This window comes from Eucyclogobius newberryi, unplaced genomic scaffold (genome assembly GCF_026437365.1).
Source record: "Eucyclogobius newberryi isolate DKJ021-1_F unplaced genomic scaffold, fEucNew1.0.hap1 SCAF_538, whole genome shotgun sequence".
Taxonomy (NCBI): domain Eukaryota; kingdom Metazoa; phylum Chordata; class Actinopteri; order Gobiiformes; family Gobiidae; genus Eucyclogobius; species Eucyclogobius newberryi.
Genome location: NW_027316210.1, coordinates 22,501 through 40,713, shown reverse-complemented (window position 1 = coordinate 40,713; position 18,213 = coordinate 22,501). Strand labels below are relative to the sequence as shown.

General features: G+C 40.0%; 1 protein-coding gene across 1 annotated transcript; it reads left to right on the top strand.

The window, feature by feature from the left end:
* Positions 1-400: 400 nt before the first annotated feature.
* On the top strand, positions 401-9,644 carry LOC140383549 (mitogen-activated protein kinase kinase kinase 5-like; the record flags this gene model as incomplete). The annotated part of the gene is made up of 5 exons (XM_072465994.1): positions 401-644; positions 3,283-3,395; positions 3,717-3,823; positions 6,017-6,093; positions 8,188-9,644. Coding segments are annotated over 5 exons (635 nt in total), but the record flags the coding sequence as incomplete, so codon positions are not given.
* Positions 9,645-18,213: the final 8,569 nt, after the last annotated feature.

The following is an 18,213-nucleotide window of genomic DNA, read 5'->3' as shown; positions in this document are numbered from 1 at the left end:
AATACATAAATCTATCCTATCTAATTTATTTGTTTTTTTTAATAGTTTAAAACATAAAACAAATAATAGACAGAACAGGACCAGCGAGCAAAATTAAGAATTACCGCAAAAGAAAAATAATAATACATAGAAACAAAAACACATATATTAATTTAAAAAAAATATGAATTACAATAAAAGTCCCAGTTGTTCAAACAATAAACAATTTGTGATTTTCAACAATAAAACACTTAATTTACCTTCAGTCACCATATTTCAACATTTATTTATTCAATGTACAGCACAATATAAAGAATTGTCTGACCAGTCGACCACGTAACCTGAACTTTTCACCGACAAACACCGATCGCAGTCGTTTTCCCTCCAGCTCTCTTGACGCTTTGCCGTATGTCCCTCCCAGAGCTGCAGACGCACTTCGGCCCGGCGTCCGAGTGCGAGCTGGCGGAGAAGGACGACGAGGTGGACGAGGAGGAGGAGGGGGAGTACGCCCAGGTGCTGGCCTCGGCACACGAGGACCCGGCGACCACCCCGGACCCCTCGTCGTCCGCCGTGAGCACGCTGCACTCGGGACAGTCCCAGGAGCACCAGCGCACGCACCACCAGCTCAATGCGCAGCTGGGACGCCTCAAACAGGAAACCAGCAGGTGACGCTGCATTACCCACAGGAGGAAGTGAACGTTTAGATCTGTCGCACTCGCAAACGTGAATGTTATCTCATGTGCCAGGAGCAACTGATAATGTACTGTTTTATTGCATGCAGGCAGCACGCAGCAGTCTGATTTGGACACTGCTGCTTTTACGATGTACTACATAAGAGAAAAAACAATGAATACATAAGAATAAGAAATATGCTTTAGCAAAATACTTTCTTTTTTGCTGCTCTATTTTTTGATTCTTGCATACATCCAGATTTTGGTGTCAGATTTTAGTTTTTTTAAGACAGGGCAGTTGTAGTGTAAAAGGGGGAGCGAGGGCAGAGACATTCACCCTTAACCTTAACTTTTAAAACTTTTCCTTTAAGATAAGATAAGATAATCCTACAATGTGATAATGTGTATCTTAGAATTGCTCTGCATCGACCTCAGCTTTTTGAGGTCAATTCCCGGCTCTGACAATTTGCTTAATGTCCACCCCGCTCTTAGATTAGATTGTCTCAATGAAATGCATAGATTTTTAGTATATTTATATATATTTTATATATCTATATTAGATTTTTCCACATTGTTTCAATACATGGAAACAAACAAGATACATGAAATGACCTGAAATACAAGTATAATCTTTCCATAAAATGATGATTTAATTATTTTCAATGAGGTAAAATTTTACCTTCCAAGTTGCAAGTTAAAGGTTGAATGGACGATTTTTTTGGCATAAATCTAAGTCGTATTTCCTCGTGGCGTGGACGGCCGATTAGTCCTGCCACGTATCAATCATAAAACGCACCTATCGCTCACCTGCAGCCGCGTGTGGCTCATCCCACGTTTCCGCGTGTCTAAGCGCATGGATCTATCATAATATAGTTCCCTCAGTGTACGGGGCAAAATGAAGACGGAGAAAGACTGTTCGAGCTGACGCAGAAGTGGACAGAAATCTACGGGAGACGAGAGATGCGATGCGCTCCGTTGCGCTAATAAACAAACGCACGTGTGTGTTGTATCAGTCCACACGGGGGAGTGCGCATGCGCAATTCCGCCTGCGTTCTCAAATTGCCGAAAAATCGTCCATACCGCCTTTAAAGTAAGATAAGATAAGAAAATCCTTTATTGTCCACACACAGGGACATTTCGGTGTTACAACGCAGTAGATACAGAGGGAAAGGACAGGACAGTTAAATATTAAAACTTAAGTCATTAAATGAAGAAAAAACTGAATTTCCCTTTTTAATAATTATATTACCTTTAGTGCGTCACTGCGAGTGCAAAGGCCGTGCTTTTCCTCTCTGTGAGTGACACTTGTGGGAGTGTCTCTGGACCTTTAGTCAATGTTAAACCAGCGCGTGATGATGACATTCCTCACATTTTGAACCCGTGACGTGTCCGTAAAACGACTTTAGAGCGTCAGCGATCAGTGACTAATAACCACCGCAAACAACAGGCAATATCTATCACACCATCTGTCACTCTCATGTCTGAAAGTATTTCATGTATTGTACTCTTTCAACAACTGAGAACGTATCCACTGAATGTTTGAGATGATCAAATAAACAATTGGATTTAGTTGAATACTTCACACTGAAGAGTGAGAGCATTTCCTGTGCAAACAACAAAATATTCAGACTAATGTGTACATAAAACCTGCTAAAACCCTGCAGTATAGTTACAAATCTAATCACAATAGCAGTGTTTGTCAGAAAAAATATTAATTAGATATTTTGCTCGTACTGTAAGCTTAAAATATGCAAAAATACTCCTAATATTACTACACCATTGTTTAAATTATTAATCGTTCTTATCTTTTTTACTTATTATTTATGTATGTATTTTATTTCCTATCAATTACCAATTCCAAAATCAAAATCACAAAATCACACAATGCCTAAAATAAATACACTTTTATTTGTCTATTAAGTCCAAAAATAAGCTGTGATCAAACATACAGCTGTTTTATTCATTCCTATTTTGTCTAATATTTAATTATTTTTTTAATTTGCCTTTATTAAAGTGAAATATTAAAACTGAATTTGTTCAATTGAGAAAAAGCTGAATTTCCCTGCAGTTCTCAATAATACGTATTGTTTTTGGATGGTCAGGTTTTAGTATCGAAAGTCTCATCGAAAGGCTGTTGGGTTTTGTTTTGTTAATCTTTGCTGAATGTCGACTGTGGGGCGTGTCGCTGAAAGTTCAAGTCAATGTTAAACCTGACGCGCTGTGATGAAATTCTTTACAATTTGAACTTTTTTTTACGATTTTCTAATATTGCCTTTATTTGGTGTATTTATACCTGTTGTACATACAGTATGAATGATAGTTTTACACCAAGAAAAGTCTACACTAGTAAAGTTTATGCAGATGTTTTTGCCTCTAGTAATATTAATGCATGTGTGTGTGTGTGTGTGTGTGTGTGTTTGCTGGGTAATTTCCTAGTGTGGTGTGATGTCATCAATTACAAACAGGAAGTGAAATCATAAATCTAAAAATGTGCTATTCTGTGACAATTTTTTTTATTTTATTTTTGGGCAAAATTCTGAATATATTAATTTGAATTGCATTTTAGTTCAATGAGTCGTCCGATCACTTAAAAACACTCCACACCTGACCCCATGACGCTGTGGTGTTGCAGGCTGCTGGAGGAGCTTCTCCAGAGGGAGCGAGAGTACCAGCAGGTCCTGAAGGCCACACTGCAGCAGAGGGCCCACGACATGGAGCTGGTCCGGGTGCGGCACAGACCCCCAGGTACACACAAAACACACACACACACGCACACACGCACCAGCACACACAAGTACGCACACACACACACACACACACACAAAACACTCACACGGACACACACACACACATTCGTTGTGTGTGTGTGTTATGAAAAGATGTTTTCGTTTTGTTACGATCATTTTTCATAGTTGATTAGTTACAATTAGCCCATTAATCGTTCTTCATTGTTCCTCTAAGCTCCACTCAGCAAAAGATCACAGTCAATGTATTTTAAACTCTAAAATTCACTCTTCTTCTTCCTTGTTGATCCAGCTTTGTAACATTCACATCTCTCTGTTCCAGACATCACATTGCCCTCCATCTTCCACATTCCAGCAGATTTCGAACCTGACAAGGAGCTCACCGATTGGCTGAAAGAGCAGGGTGCGGATCCCAACACTATAGACAAGGTTTGAGTGATTCAGTTATTCAGCATTAGCTCATGCATCTTGTGAACCGCATGCCGTGGCATTACGACAGTCAGAATATGTGTCAACAGCAGCTCTTGTTATGTTTAGACCGTTTTTTTAAATGGTGAAGATTTATGGTATTTGAAACATTAATTAAAATGCATTTATATCCCGATTTCAAGACAGATTTGCCTCTCTGTGAGTTCCGTGGCAATTCTGTTATCGCTACTCATCGGTTCGTGGCTCTAAAACCTCAACGCGGTGATTTAGTTTCATTTCAAGCAGCTTTACAACGGCCAATGAGAGCAGCCGGACAGCGCCGGGCTCGACTGCCTTGTGACAGCTCTGAAAACTGTTGAAAGACCAGCGCGGAGTTTGTGCAAAGCATTTAGTTTATCGTCACCGCTACGATGACATTAACAGGCTCCTTACTGCAGTTTGCACCGCTCCTGAGGCCTTTATAAGCAGGAGTTAATACACAGACATTACAATAGTTTGTGTCATGAAAAGGCAGCCTTTTGTTCCAGTAAAAATACGTACGTGCAAAATTCTTTGACTGGTCTCCTGCGTGAAGGGCGATCGTCTGGCCTACTGAGCTAAACTGACTTACCTGTTTAAACTGATGGATGGATGGAATAGTCTCACTTCACCGATCACTTCTTTACGTAACTTACTTCTGTTTGTATTTCCAACATGAACAGAGCCTTAGGCCGCAGTTATTTTATTACTTGGTTTACGGATTTTTTAATAAAATATATTGCACAGGCGGGCGAAATATAAATATAATTTCAATTTCAAAAGATGTTTTCTTCCCGGGTTTGCCAAAAACGCACGTGTAACAGTCAATAATATAAGATCCATAGTAACAGTAGATTTAGCGTGTTTTAGACAGGAGTTTGGCGAGAAATTGCTTCACGCACTCTTATCTTTTGACTTAATACCGTGACTTAATACCGCTTTTTACATTTAATTTAATGCTATTTTACGTTGTCGGCGGTACTTTATTAAAAAAAAAAAAGATAATAATTAATTTTATTTATATTGTAGAAATCAATAATCTAAGTGCGGCGGATCCGTAAACCAAGTAGTAAAATAACTAAGGCCTTAGCTAGAAAAAAAAAGTCTCTAAAAGTCTGCTTGTTGAAACTTGGCGCTGCTGTTGCTTCGCTTCTCCTCTGCACATGCTCAGTTAGGGCTAAACCAGAAAACAAAACCAAGATTCTCACTCACAGGTTTATTTAGTATTAATGTCCGCGCTGGTTCTAAAAGCTCATGTCGGAGGGCGGAGCATGAACGGACCTCTGAACACGGCCACAGACTGAGCCGCTGTGGGAGAAGAAGAATCATGCTTCCCGCGCAGTACTGCCCAGCGGCCTGTAGAGGTCACTAAAAGACGCCGTGACTTCAGCCAAACTTCAGCAGCAGAAGTGAGGGGGAAACGGGCTTATTTGGATATATTTCAGTTAAAGTTAAATATAGTTGTGACATACGGCAATTTTGGATTTCATCGGTCAATTTTATTTGTTTGATAATGTTTATTGTCAAACATTGTAAATGAATAAATACATAAATATAATGCAACAGCAATAGAAAATATTTTGACAATACAGTTGAGTTTCCATTTGTTTGAAAGGGAGCAGGAAGAAATCAAATCAGTTATAATCCTGCCCCCATTGCCGCTTCACGCCGCTTCACGCCGCTTCACGCCGCTTCACGCCGCTTCACGCCGCTTCACGCCGCTTCACGCCGCTTCACGCCACTATTACATTCTCACGTATGTGTTTTCTCTCTGACCCCATCCTGATAACGTGACACTGTCGCAGTCCTTCGCTCGTAGCAAATCTTTCCTGAATGACCCCTGTGTGGCGTCGCTGTCCTTCCTGCGAGTAAGAGAATAATAAGTGTTAAAAAGACGAAAATATGGAACTGTTTGTTGTCTGCGTGTGAACTTAACCACAACCGCATTGTAAAGTTACATAATGTTTTTTCCATCGCAGTTAGACTCGGGCCTACACCCCTGTCATGTGAAATCAACAGCCAAATTTGAATATTAACTGATGCCAAAACACACAGCACTGATTTGTGAATGGAAATGTGAGACTAATGACTTTCGCGAGACTAGCCTGAGGAAACATGCGCTCATAAATATTTCTCATACCTGTCAACGGCTCAATAATGTATTTTTTTCCACAGTTCGTGCTTGAAGAGTACACGCTGGCTGACATACTCAATGACATCACCAGAGACGACCTCCGGTGCCTCAATCTAAGGTAAACTCGGTCGATCAATCATGTTTTGTTTGACAGCAACAGAACAAATGTCACAACTTCACATCGTCAAACAAGAAACGCACAGATTGTACGACGGTAACAACAACTGAACGGCTGCACGACGATCAGAAACGCAAGTACAAGCAACGTCAAATGAAAGAATCGAGCCTGATTGCACAGCTCTGTTTGAGTTGTGCCACGAGCGGGTCAAACACAAAGACACAGTAAAAGTTTCGTATGGCTCTCATGGAAAGCGTGGGACTTTCCTGCCACTGTGTACACGCTGCCTAATCGCATATTTTAAATGTTTGCATTTTGATCTTTCTGCATTGGTCCTTGCCAAAAATGACATCTGCTTCGTGTGATTGTAACAGTGGCGTGCGGTGACTTTTATGGGCGTGCAAGCAGATATGGGGTGTTCAATATTTAGTGGATAACACGAATGTTAAAGGTGCCATAACATGCTTTTTTTCACGTTTCGTAGTCTATCCTAAGTGTATAATTGATAATAATAATAAGGGTTGTGCAACACCCTTAACATAATAGTTAAGAAATATCACCCAGACCTTGGACCCCCTCACCAACCCGGAAATGCAAACGGCTTGGTTTGATATTCGCCCCCACCCTTGCGAAGAGCGATCTGGCTCCCCCGCCCAACCCGTGACGTAGTCTCAGAGCGTGTGTGCCCCGCCCACCTGTGACGTAGTGTGTGCCCCACAGCTGTTAGCTCCGCGGTGCAAGTGAGTGAGAAACGATAGAACTTCAGATCAACACTACTTTGAGACTAAATAAATCTGGTATTTATTCTACAGCGTGCGCAGATGATGACGAGTGCCTGTGGTTATGACGCGTTCTTGCCCCACCGCCCGTCAGTTTGGAGATTCGAGGAAAGGAAATAGTCTGTAATATAGCTAAAAACTGCGGTAATCAAAAAAAAAACACTCTGGGTACATATATGAAGCACAAATAGCAATGTAAGAAGGTTAAAAGCTCTGAAAAGTCGATTTTGCATGTTATGGGACCTTTAAAAAATAATGAAATAAATAAATATCTAATACGATTTCCTGCTGATTGGATCTAAAAAGCTGATTTCCTCGTCCAATTCCTCACACACGTAAGCGCTCTATGTTGTTAAATGACCTCCTGTATTTCTAACTTAAGTCTAATCAGTATAAACGTGAACAGAGCCTTGACCACAAACACAGACTTGTCTCTAAAAATTGTTTTATAGTCTGTTCGTTGAAACTTGGCGCTGCTGTTGCTTCCCTCAGCAACAGCAGCGCTGTTGCAAAACCTGCAAACATAATTGATTCTCACACAGGTTTATTCAGCGTGTTGTGAGCTCAGATCTACTATGGGTTTGAGGCCGTATGGTCCTCAGAGCATGTGCAGAGCTCTAAAAGAAGCTGCTGTCCGCTCTGGCTCTAAAACCTAATGTTGGAGAGCGGAGCGTGTAAAGGCCTCTGAACACGGACACAGACTGAGCAGCTGCGGGAGAAGAAGCCCCAAGCTTCCCGCAGTACTTCTCAACGACCTGTGGAGGCCACTAAAAACACTTCAACCAAGCTTCGGGCTTATTTTGATATATTTTAAAACAATTTATAGTATATATAGTTGTGACTGATTGCCTTGATTGCCTTGATTGGCCTGACCGCACAACACTGCATTGTAAATACGCAGAATATACATAGCGTAGTATAGGATTCATGTATTTCAGCTTCCTGTTTATCAGCACCATTTCGAGTACTACCATACCGTCCATTTGTTTTAAAGTGGTGAATAGTATGAATAACCTTTAGCAAACTGATTATTTTCTCATTTAGCAAAATATATTATAGCTTTACTGATGCACTTAACATATGCTCTGATTAGCTAAAATGTTTGGTGTATTTTATCGCGCCCGAATTGAATATTTACACTTTGCAATCGCGGTTTAAATGTTCACCGAATGATTTCCCACACACCCAGTGACGTCAGGAGAAATATTGCGAGTCGTAGTAAAGTAAAGTCTGCTGAGTCGTCGCTTTGCTGTCGATCGCGTCGCGTCTACTTTCCCCGTTTGTCGTGGAGTTTGACGTGTTTTTCGCTTCGCAGGGGCGGAGTCCTCTGCCGCGTTTGGAGGGCGATCCAGCGGCACAGAGAGAGGCAGAGGCTGAGGAGTCCCGAGCGCTCCAAGCAAGATGCATGATGGGAAAATAATGGACCCTGGGGAAAGCACGCACACGTCCACACACTGCCCGCTGCCATTTATCCCACTCTTTGTCTGTAAAGCCTGATGTCTCTGTTAGCCTCGCGTTTTTAGCATCCGTAGGTCTCAGAGCGGCGATAGATTAGCTTTGTTGCCGTGGTAATTAACAATTTAAAACGAAATATGAGAGAATATTGGTCTATAGATATTCATAGATGCCCATTGCTACAATCAGTGGTGGAAAGTAACAGAGTACAAAGGTAAAAGTACTGTATGCAAGTATAATTTCTCAGTATCTGCACATTTTTACACTTTTTTAATACATTTTTATAGATCACTCAATAGTAAAAAGTACTAAAAGTATTTGGTTTGAGAGGTAATTTTGAGCAGATTCATGGTAAAATTATATCTACGTGATGTGAGCAAACAAAAGTGCACGTATAAAAAGTCTTGAAATATTGACAAATTCACTCAAATGTCTCCGGATACTTTTACTTTTTTCTATAAGTAACATTTAAACATGTACTTCAACACTTTTACTCAAGTACATGTGGTTTTGCTCCTGTATCTTTACTTTTACAAACAAACGGAGTACTTCTTCTACCACTGGCTGCAACTCCATCACCTAACTGACAAATGAATGTGTTTCTTTCATGATATTTATGTCATTTATCACCAGTAACATGTTAAAGAGGATATTTAGTGTCACCAGAGCATCTGAAATCTCAATTTAAAGCTCAGAAGGCAGTTTTACACGCTAATTATCATCTAAAATATAACACAGATTGCACATTGCACTCATAAATGACTTTGAAATACACAGTAAACTGAAACTGGAGTCCCTCAAAACTTTAAAGGAAAAAGAGGTACATTTATATCCAAGTTTTTTTTGTTTTTTGTTTTTACCAAAACTGTGGTTGACAATGAAAATAGTGAGATTATTTAAAACCAAAATATTGCGTTAGTTGGAAATGTGATGTTTTGATGGGTGAAATTGGTATTGAAACCAGTTTAGCTCCAGCCACTGCATTATATATATACATTTTACTGCAGTTTTCAGTCAAACTATTTGTCTGAACCCTCCTTCATGAATAATGCTGTTTTTGCCTTTTAAAACCCTACGTGCCTCCAATAATTGTACTTTTTTATCAACACGCACTGGTATTTATGTGAACTTGTGCCTCCCTGGATAGACACGTCATCAATATTTATTTATATATGTCAAATTGGTTTAGGCCGGTCAATAATCTTTCCTCTTTTGAATCTTCTACATGTATTTTTCTATTCCAAACCGGAAGGTCAAACTGTGTGTTGTGCTTCGGCGAACGCTTATGAAGTGCAATAAATATGAAGTTACACATTGTGACTTGCTTACGGTCGTGTTTTTGCCCAGACTTCGATTTGAACCGAGAATCTTTTTGTTCAGGGGCATTTGCTCACTCCACTGATGTTCCCTCATTTGTTGGCCGTCTTTTGATATGTTAATAATAATAATAATGATGATTGTGATTCTTTTTAAAAATCTTGTGTCTTTTGTCTTGAATTGTCATTGGAATTCAACATTTTTTTTATTATAATGTGTGAAAATTAACCAAATTAAATGGATTGATTTGTCACTTTTCTGGCTTTAAGTTGCAAAAAATAACCCAATATTCAATGAAGTAAAATGTCAAAAACCAGTCAGTTGATACAGTTTAACTCTAGTTTGATCAAAGGAGCTCTTTTTATCGTTTCTTCTTTAATTTGACTTAAATTGACACAAAATTTAAATCATTCTTATCTTATTTCTGCCTCTCAACAAAGTGAAACATTTGTACATCCCACTGTTACAAAATCCTTGTGTCTAGTTACTAATCAGATCTGTAAAGAGGCGTCCGTGCTAATAAATGTATGTTTTTCAAAGTAATAAAAACATCTGTATTTGAATGAAAGCTCAAGATTAACACCGTTTTGTGGAAAGTATTCAAGTAACTTTTGCTTTTCGCGCCGGCAGAACTCGATAATAAACAGTTTGTGGGAACGAGCGAAGCAGTGAAACTCGACCGAAACTATATTTTTGGATCACATTTGGATGAGGCAATACCAGCCGGGCCGGTTTTAAAGACACACGAGCTGGGAAAGCACGCGTTTAAACGTGCTCCAAACTCGGATCATATTCTGACGTAACATATGCACACAATATACTTCTTTGTTGTCGTTTTATTGTTTCGTGAATGTTTTTTTTAGATAAGCACAGAAAGAAATGTTGGTTAACGTCACAAAAGCAATTGACTGGACTAAAACAACGTGAACACACAGTAAAAGACTTTCCATGAGTTTAGTTTAGACCCATTTTAGACTTTTATTGAGGTTTAGTCCCGACTTAGGCCTGGTTTACTCGTGCAAGTGCTAAAGCCATGGAAATATTACGAAACCTTATGAAATACTACAAAGGTTCCACCATAATACCACTATACTTTTAGTTTTAGTCATAGTTGTACCGTATTTTCAGGATTATAACTCGCACCCTGGCCTATGTACTATGTAAAACTGTTAAAAAAAGGTGCAACTTATAGTCCAGACAATACGGTATTAGTTTATTGGGCGAAGCCTCTCTGCTTTTTATTGTCTTGCTGGACGGTATCGCTCATGTTCAGCCCGGATTAAATGAGAATGGTGAAATAACAGGCTTGTCCTTTGGCTTTTCTGTAAACTTTATATGAATTGGGCGTGTGCAGCTTTGAAGAAAGTCCGGCCTTAAGTGACAAAAGAACGTTACAACACAACGTCACGAATGAAGCTAAAGGTCAAGTCATTTAGCCACTAACGCGATGCAATGACCTCATCCTCCACACAGTGCTGGAGGATGAGGTCATTGCATGTTCTTAGATAGATTAATAAAAAAATAAAAAATACATAATAATCATGATAGTAATAATACAATAAAAATAAGTAATCTTTATAATCATGGCTTGAGCATTGGGAGGGTCAAGTGTCTTGCCTGAAGAAACAACAACACTATCCTGGATTGTCCAGTGCAGAGAATAATTGATACTTTAAACCTGGGGCATATAAAACACACAAAACAAATACTCTTATTTTCTGTAAAAATCAACTATTTGTGGAAGACTAATATATGTCTAGAATTAAAAAACATTTAAAAGGCTTTTTTTAATAGAAATTTCACCTCGACTAAACTTGTTTTAGTCTTTACTTTGATTAAATAAGTATTTGTCAATTGCCCGCGTTGCTACTCCTTTACATATACTGTATAATTAGAGTAAATCTGCCATTTGTTCGTCCTACAAAGGGTTCAGAAACAGATCGTGTTAGTTTTGTCAGGCGATTTAAGGACACAAAACCAGAACGATAAGAGGATTTGTCACGCTCAGCGCTTCTGTTTCAAATAGTTGGGCATGTCAAGAATGTAACCGGATAATGTGAGCTGGTGGTGCATGGAAAAGGCTACAAGGCAACATTGTGCATTTGATTCCATGTTGTAGTTCATGTTTCATCTCTGTAGTTCATGTTTCATATAGTTTGTGTTTCGCGGATGTTGGCAGGTTTGTCTGATGCTACAGGCTCAAGAATTCCTTTTAATAATGATAAAAACAAGCACAATCTACTCCTACTTCTATAGTATGACTCTGACTATACATTCCTGTGTTGTATGTTGTGTGTTGAGTTGTGTGTTGTAGGTTTTTGGTGAATTTTCATGAATCAGAGCGTGCATTTTTCACATGGAGAGACTTTAGTTCATGCAAAGAACGCGTTACAACCGTGATCTGCGTTGAAATACTCGCCTCATTGTGTTTTGGGTCCTGCATAAAGCGCTTTGTCGTGTTGACCTGAGAGGCCTGAATAGAGCGTTTGATCCACGAGCGGGAAGATTTGGGATTTTGTGCTAGATTTTACTGTCAAAGCGATGGAAAAAAACAGCCAAAAACAATCATGGCAACAGGAAGTAAACACCGTCTCAACTGCAGCGGCGTGAGAAAACGTCCGGCAGCACAATGACCCGCGACGAGGTGTCTCTGTATAACGTTTCATTTATTATCACGGGGGAAAGTGCTGCGATCTCAAAGGAGGTCATCGCTCACAAAAGCAGCAAAATCACAAAAGAATATGACTAAACGAATTAGCAATAGTGTTGACTCTGGTTATTTGTGGTTAGAAAGTGACGGGAAAAACATTGCCGCCCAAAATGCCATTGTTGTTGTTTGAATCTTTAACCAGGCATAGTTTCCTTATCAGCCAAACGAGTTAAGACTGAGTAAGAATGCAGACAACAGCAGTGTTACCTACGGGGACTTTGAGGCGAAGTTGCAACATGTTTTTATCATATACAATAAATCGTTGAGAATATTATTTTAGGAAACTTCCTGCTTCTTGTTGTTGCAGCTTCACAAATAAACTGGAACTTGAGCTTCCCAATCACAGAATGGAGAACAAAAGGAAATATGTTTCATTGTAATGCATTTTTAAAGTTTCCACGGATGTAAAAGTTAATCGTTCGCTAGCTTTTCCAGGTCGGGCTGGTTGTTGTTGCTGATTGCCTAAAACAGGGGTGGGCAGGGCCTTTTAATCCGGCCCGCCAAGCTTTTTTTTTTTTTTTTTTTTGCCCTCAGGCATCTGTCTGCACTTGTATCCTTAATAAATATGACGTGTAATGAATTAAATAATAGATTCAATAGCCTATATTTGACAGAAAAGTGATATTTTATTTGATATTTCCTTTTTGGGATTGTTTTTTTCACACCAATGATGGCGGGCCGGCCCTCCGCTACTTGCCTGGATTCGAATATGGCCCTCGGAGGAAAAGAATTGCCCATCCCTGGCCTAGAATGTTCCACAGTAAGGCTTTAAACTTCCCCCTGGAGACAAGTTACGGGTCAGAACTGCAAAGAAAGGAGTAAGAAATGTGTTTTTTGAGCAGGAAAAACACCTGTAGTGAGATAAAGCTGTTTAATTCCACGTATAGAGAAAACAAAATAACATCTCCATGGTGACGAGCAGGTGATGGACCAGAAATGTTACAGAATGCAATGTAAAGTTATCGAATCTGTACAAGACTAGCCCATTTTATTACTATATTGCAGCGTGAGGAAAATGTAGCATCAATGTTAAACTAGCAATTAACATTTCAAAACTAAACATCATAACTTGTTTCAACATGTCACCTACAAACAGGACCCTGAAATGCATGAATAAGCTCTACACTGCACAAGTTATTTATGATTCCTTATCTGCCGTACCGTCCGTGAACGCTACAGGAATTGTACTTTTTAGTTGCGTCACTTTGAGGAAGTGACCTTAAAGTTTACATTCCTGGACAGTCCCACGCTCATGACCAAACGCTTTTTGTAGATCAGTCAGTTCTAATTTTAGCTCTCGTAAAATCTATTTTTGGATGTACTCTGATGTTCTAAAGTCATGGGTATTCAGGTATTTGCATTACTTCCTGGAATGAAGGATATAGCATGGCAATGGTACATTAAAGTAATGTATTAATCTACCAAGAGTGACATACTTTTCTGGTTGGTTTAGTCAATCAGTGGGTGACACATGGCAATGGGAATATTAGATCTTTTGAATGGAGCTCGGCAGGTGCTGATTTTCATCCATGAACCATCAGGACATTGTCTGCAAACAGCAGAGATGAGCTCCTGTGGCCCCCGAACCAGATGCCCTCTGACCCCCGACTGTGTCTATAAGAACGATGAACAGAACGGGTGACAAAGCGCAGCCCTGAGGAGTCCCACACGCACTGGGAACAGGTCTAACTTACTGCTGGCAATGAACACAGCTCCTGCTCCGGTCATACAGGGACCGGCGGCATGGTTACCGAGGCCCCGTCCATGAAATACCAACTATATCGTTTGTTCTGGTGGATGTTCAGCTTCCTGTTGGTCTTCATGGAGCTGTAACTGTTTTGCATTGGCCTCAAACTGGACTAGATCTTCATGGAGACAAGAGGTGACCCCACAAGGACAAGGAAAATACAGGTCAGATCTGTGGAGAGCCAAGTCACATGTGAATCCATGTTTCTCAACATATTTTAAGCATCAAAAACAGCAGTGCAGCTTTATTTAATGTCCTTAAAGTGGGATTTTCATTGAATAAGCAATAGTTTTACTGAGTCACAAAACAATAAGCATTTACTCTCAATATTACTGCAACCTATTATTACCAATCACATTATTTACTACTTTATGTACATTTTCACATACTGTTTTTTACACCCGCAAATCATGTCGTGACACGAATTAACCCATGCAAAAAGCAAACACGCGTGCAACGATGTTTGGATGGAAACATGGTGAAGGAACAGAGGTGGTATTCACCGCCCACACACGGTTCACTCTCATAAAATCAAATTGTGGAGTCGTGCGCACACGTTTATTTGCATGTGTCCTTCATAAACATAGGAATATATTCAGATTTGGTCTTACGCCATCTAAAATTTCTATGTGTTTCTAAATGGTTGTTTTGATGTAACTGCTCTTTCCATAACTGAGTCTGAGGGCCACATTTAGCCCCCGGGCCACAGTTTGGACACCTCTGGTTTGAAGTATTTATCAAGAAGTTACTCAGCCCTTAGATCTTATTTTTTTCTTATTTTTTTTTTTTAATTCATTAATTTATTTTTCTTATTCTTTGTTTTATTTATTTGTAATTTATCCTCATTATTTAATTTTCTTCCCTAAATCTTGAAATAGGTCATTTTGTGGTCACGCATCAGATCTGTGGAGAGGCCGCACCCACGCGCGTCAGATCGCGTCAGATCTGTGGAGAGGCCGCACCCACGCGCGTCAGATCACGTCAGATCTGTGGAGAGGCCGCACCCACGCGCGTCAGATCGCGTCAGATCTGTGGAGAGGCCGCACCCACGCGCGTCAGATCGCGTCAGATCTGTGGAGAGGCCGCACCCACGCGCGTCAGATCACGTCAGATCTGTGGAGAGGCCGCATCCACGCGCGTCAGATCTGTGGAGAGGCCGCATCCACGCGCGTCAGATCTGTGGAGAGGCCGCATCCACGCGCGTCAGATCTGTGGAGAGGCCGCATCCAAGCGCGTCAGATCTGTGGAGAGGCCGCATCCAAGTCATTCAGTAGAAATTTTTCAAGATATTTTTCGCATTGAAAACAGCACAAAAGTTAGTGTAACTTTAGGTCTGTGAATGTCCTGAGAGAGGGATTCATTAGTCACTAGTTTTCATTCATTCACATTGACCTTTGACCTTCACCGCTCACTCACACACGCTCTGCATTCATAGGCCGGAGGTAATAAGGGCGTGGTTAAGAGCTGCAGGCATAAGGAACGTGTCGTTAATGCTTAGTCAATGCCTAACGAGCCACAGAATGAAGTCAAAGGCGTCATGAAAGTTAAATAAATACTTAAATACAACAAATAAATCAACCAATCACGTACATTGTGTAAAGTATCAGCTCGCAGGAGAGAATAAGTGTGCGCAAATATAAAGTGTTTGTACATGATTAGACACACACTTCATCATTGACAGCGCTCCTTTGAAATCTTGAGTAAACTTGTCACGTTTGTCATGTTTGTATAACCGTTCAGACACAAAGAGGCTTTTCTATCAGGGTTTTCTTAAAGTAATCTATATAAAAAACATGTGGTGAGTGCGTTTTATACTTAAATACTTAAAGGTGCACTGCGTAACCTTTCTGTCGCTCGTCTTTGTGAAGATTACGGCATTAAACTAAGCTTTCTTTCAGTTACAGGCGTTACATTGCTCAAAGACGCCTCGTGAGCAGGGTCGCCTCTCCACAGATCTGACCTGCGACTCGCCCTAGTAGCGCCACATGCTCGTCTCCATGGCGATAGACACGTTTATTGTCATTCTGTGGAGCATTTTTCCATTGAGACGAAATGGTGCCGTATCCTCCATGTGAGTGCACTTATAAGGAAACTTTGAACACTTTAACTACACTTTGAATTGCATTAATAAAGCATGAACAAAGGCTTAATTAACAATGAACAACAAAGGCTTAATTAACAATGAACAGATTGTTTATTAAGACTGATTCAGGCTTATTTTAATGAATACCCTAACGCTTTAATAAAGTAGCCACTGAGCCTGAGTCATGCTTAACAAACACTATGTTCTTCATGAATTAAGTCGTTCTTCATGCTTTATTATACGTTTTATTTATACGTCATAAGGCGCTGGTACAGCTGGCAGCCCGGTGTAAACGCTCTCTCTTCTTTCTCACACTTATTGTGCTTTATCTCCTATATTTTGTAAATATAGTTAGTATATTTTTTCTATTTTACTGTACGATAGGGACACGCGCTGGAATAGTTTTTTAATTCAACTGTTTTTGACTTTTTTCGGCTGGATTTGAGCGTTTTTCGTTGCGTTCGTTGTGTTGTTGTGACGTGAGCTAGCTCCGAGCGAGCCCACCAGCCCCCCCGCGCCCTCCGGCCGCGCTAAAGTACGGCGTGTCGTCGGTACACGTTTATATACACGTTTATATGAAAGAGGAACTTCACGAACGATCGGGACACGCACTGGAATCGCTTTAAATTAACTTGTTTTGACTTTATTCGGCTGGATTGAGTGTTTTCGTCGTGTCGTTGCGATGTGTCTTGGCTCCGGCCCCGCCCCCCGGCTCCGGCCCCGCCCCCCGGCTCCGGCTCCGGCCCCGCCCCCCGGCCGGCGCCGTACCGCGTTTCCACAAAGGAGGAACTGATGAAACTGCGGAGAACTGTCGTCTTACCCGGAGATCGTCACGTTATCCCGTCGCAATACTGACCTAACCTAATACTGATGTGCAATTCTGTCGTATGTGCAATTGCTGTTGGAATTCATGTGCAATCTATGTGCTGTCGTGACACATATTCATGTGCAATTACCGTCGGGATCACATGCAATGGTATTTATGTATTTATTTGTCCATGGGAGTTTTTATTTATTTATAGGAGATCTTCTACTGAAAGTGTTTTTCAGACTTCCTATAAGTGATCTGTTCTTCTGTATCTACCTCTGTATCTACCTGCGTTGCACCAATGAAATTTCCCCATGTGGGACAATAAAGGAATATCTTATCTTATCTTATCTTATTAAGGCTAATTAAGGTGTAGTTATTGAGACTTGCCATTCAGACACGTTTTGCTTATTGTGTTTGATTAGATTTTCTTTGTGTGGGCGGATCTTTGTCACAAACACAAAAGCGACACACAAAGACTCTCGATGATTGTTACAAGATAAATTTCTGACACTTTATGTTGAGAACGTTACTCTTTTCAATCACTGGGTGACTTAAAGTGCCTATGACAAGTTTTATGATTTTCTAATTTTGACTTTATTTGGTGTATTTGTACCTGTCGTATATATAAATTATAGTTTTACACCAATCGAGTAGGTATTTGTGGAGAAAAAAATCTGTAGAATCTGCAGGAAGTGACATCACACTAGGGACACTCACAAGTTTAAGCATAATTTACATAAAATAAACAACTTTTTTGACTCTCTAAACATCAATTCAACAAAATAAAGTCACTAGCATATATTTATGATAGATTTTTTGTGTTTGCTGGGTAATTTCCTAGTGTGATGTCATCAGTTACAAACAGGAAGTGAAATTATAAACCTAAAAAATGTGCTATTCTGTGATAACATGCTTATCATTTATAATCAAAATACATTTATCTTAACTGCATTTTAGTTCAATGAGTCGTCCAGAGCAAAATGAGGCCAGAGCAAAAAAAGATGTTAAAAGAGCATAGTACAGAGAATAAAAATTGCATCAAACGAGCGTAACCTTGTTTTATCAACGCAAAACATGTACAAATGTAGTCGTAAAGTATAAGTACTTGAATGGAACATGAAAGAATAATGATGAATACTTCAAAATAATATCACTCATGCTCAGTAAAGTACAAAGTGGTGCTCCAATAAATTAAGAGTAAATACAGTATTTGTAACT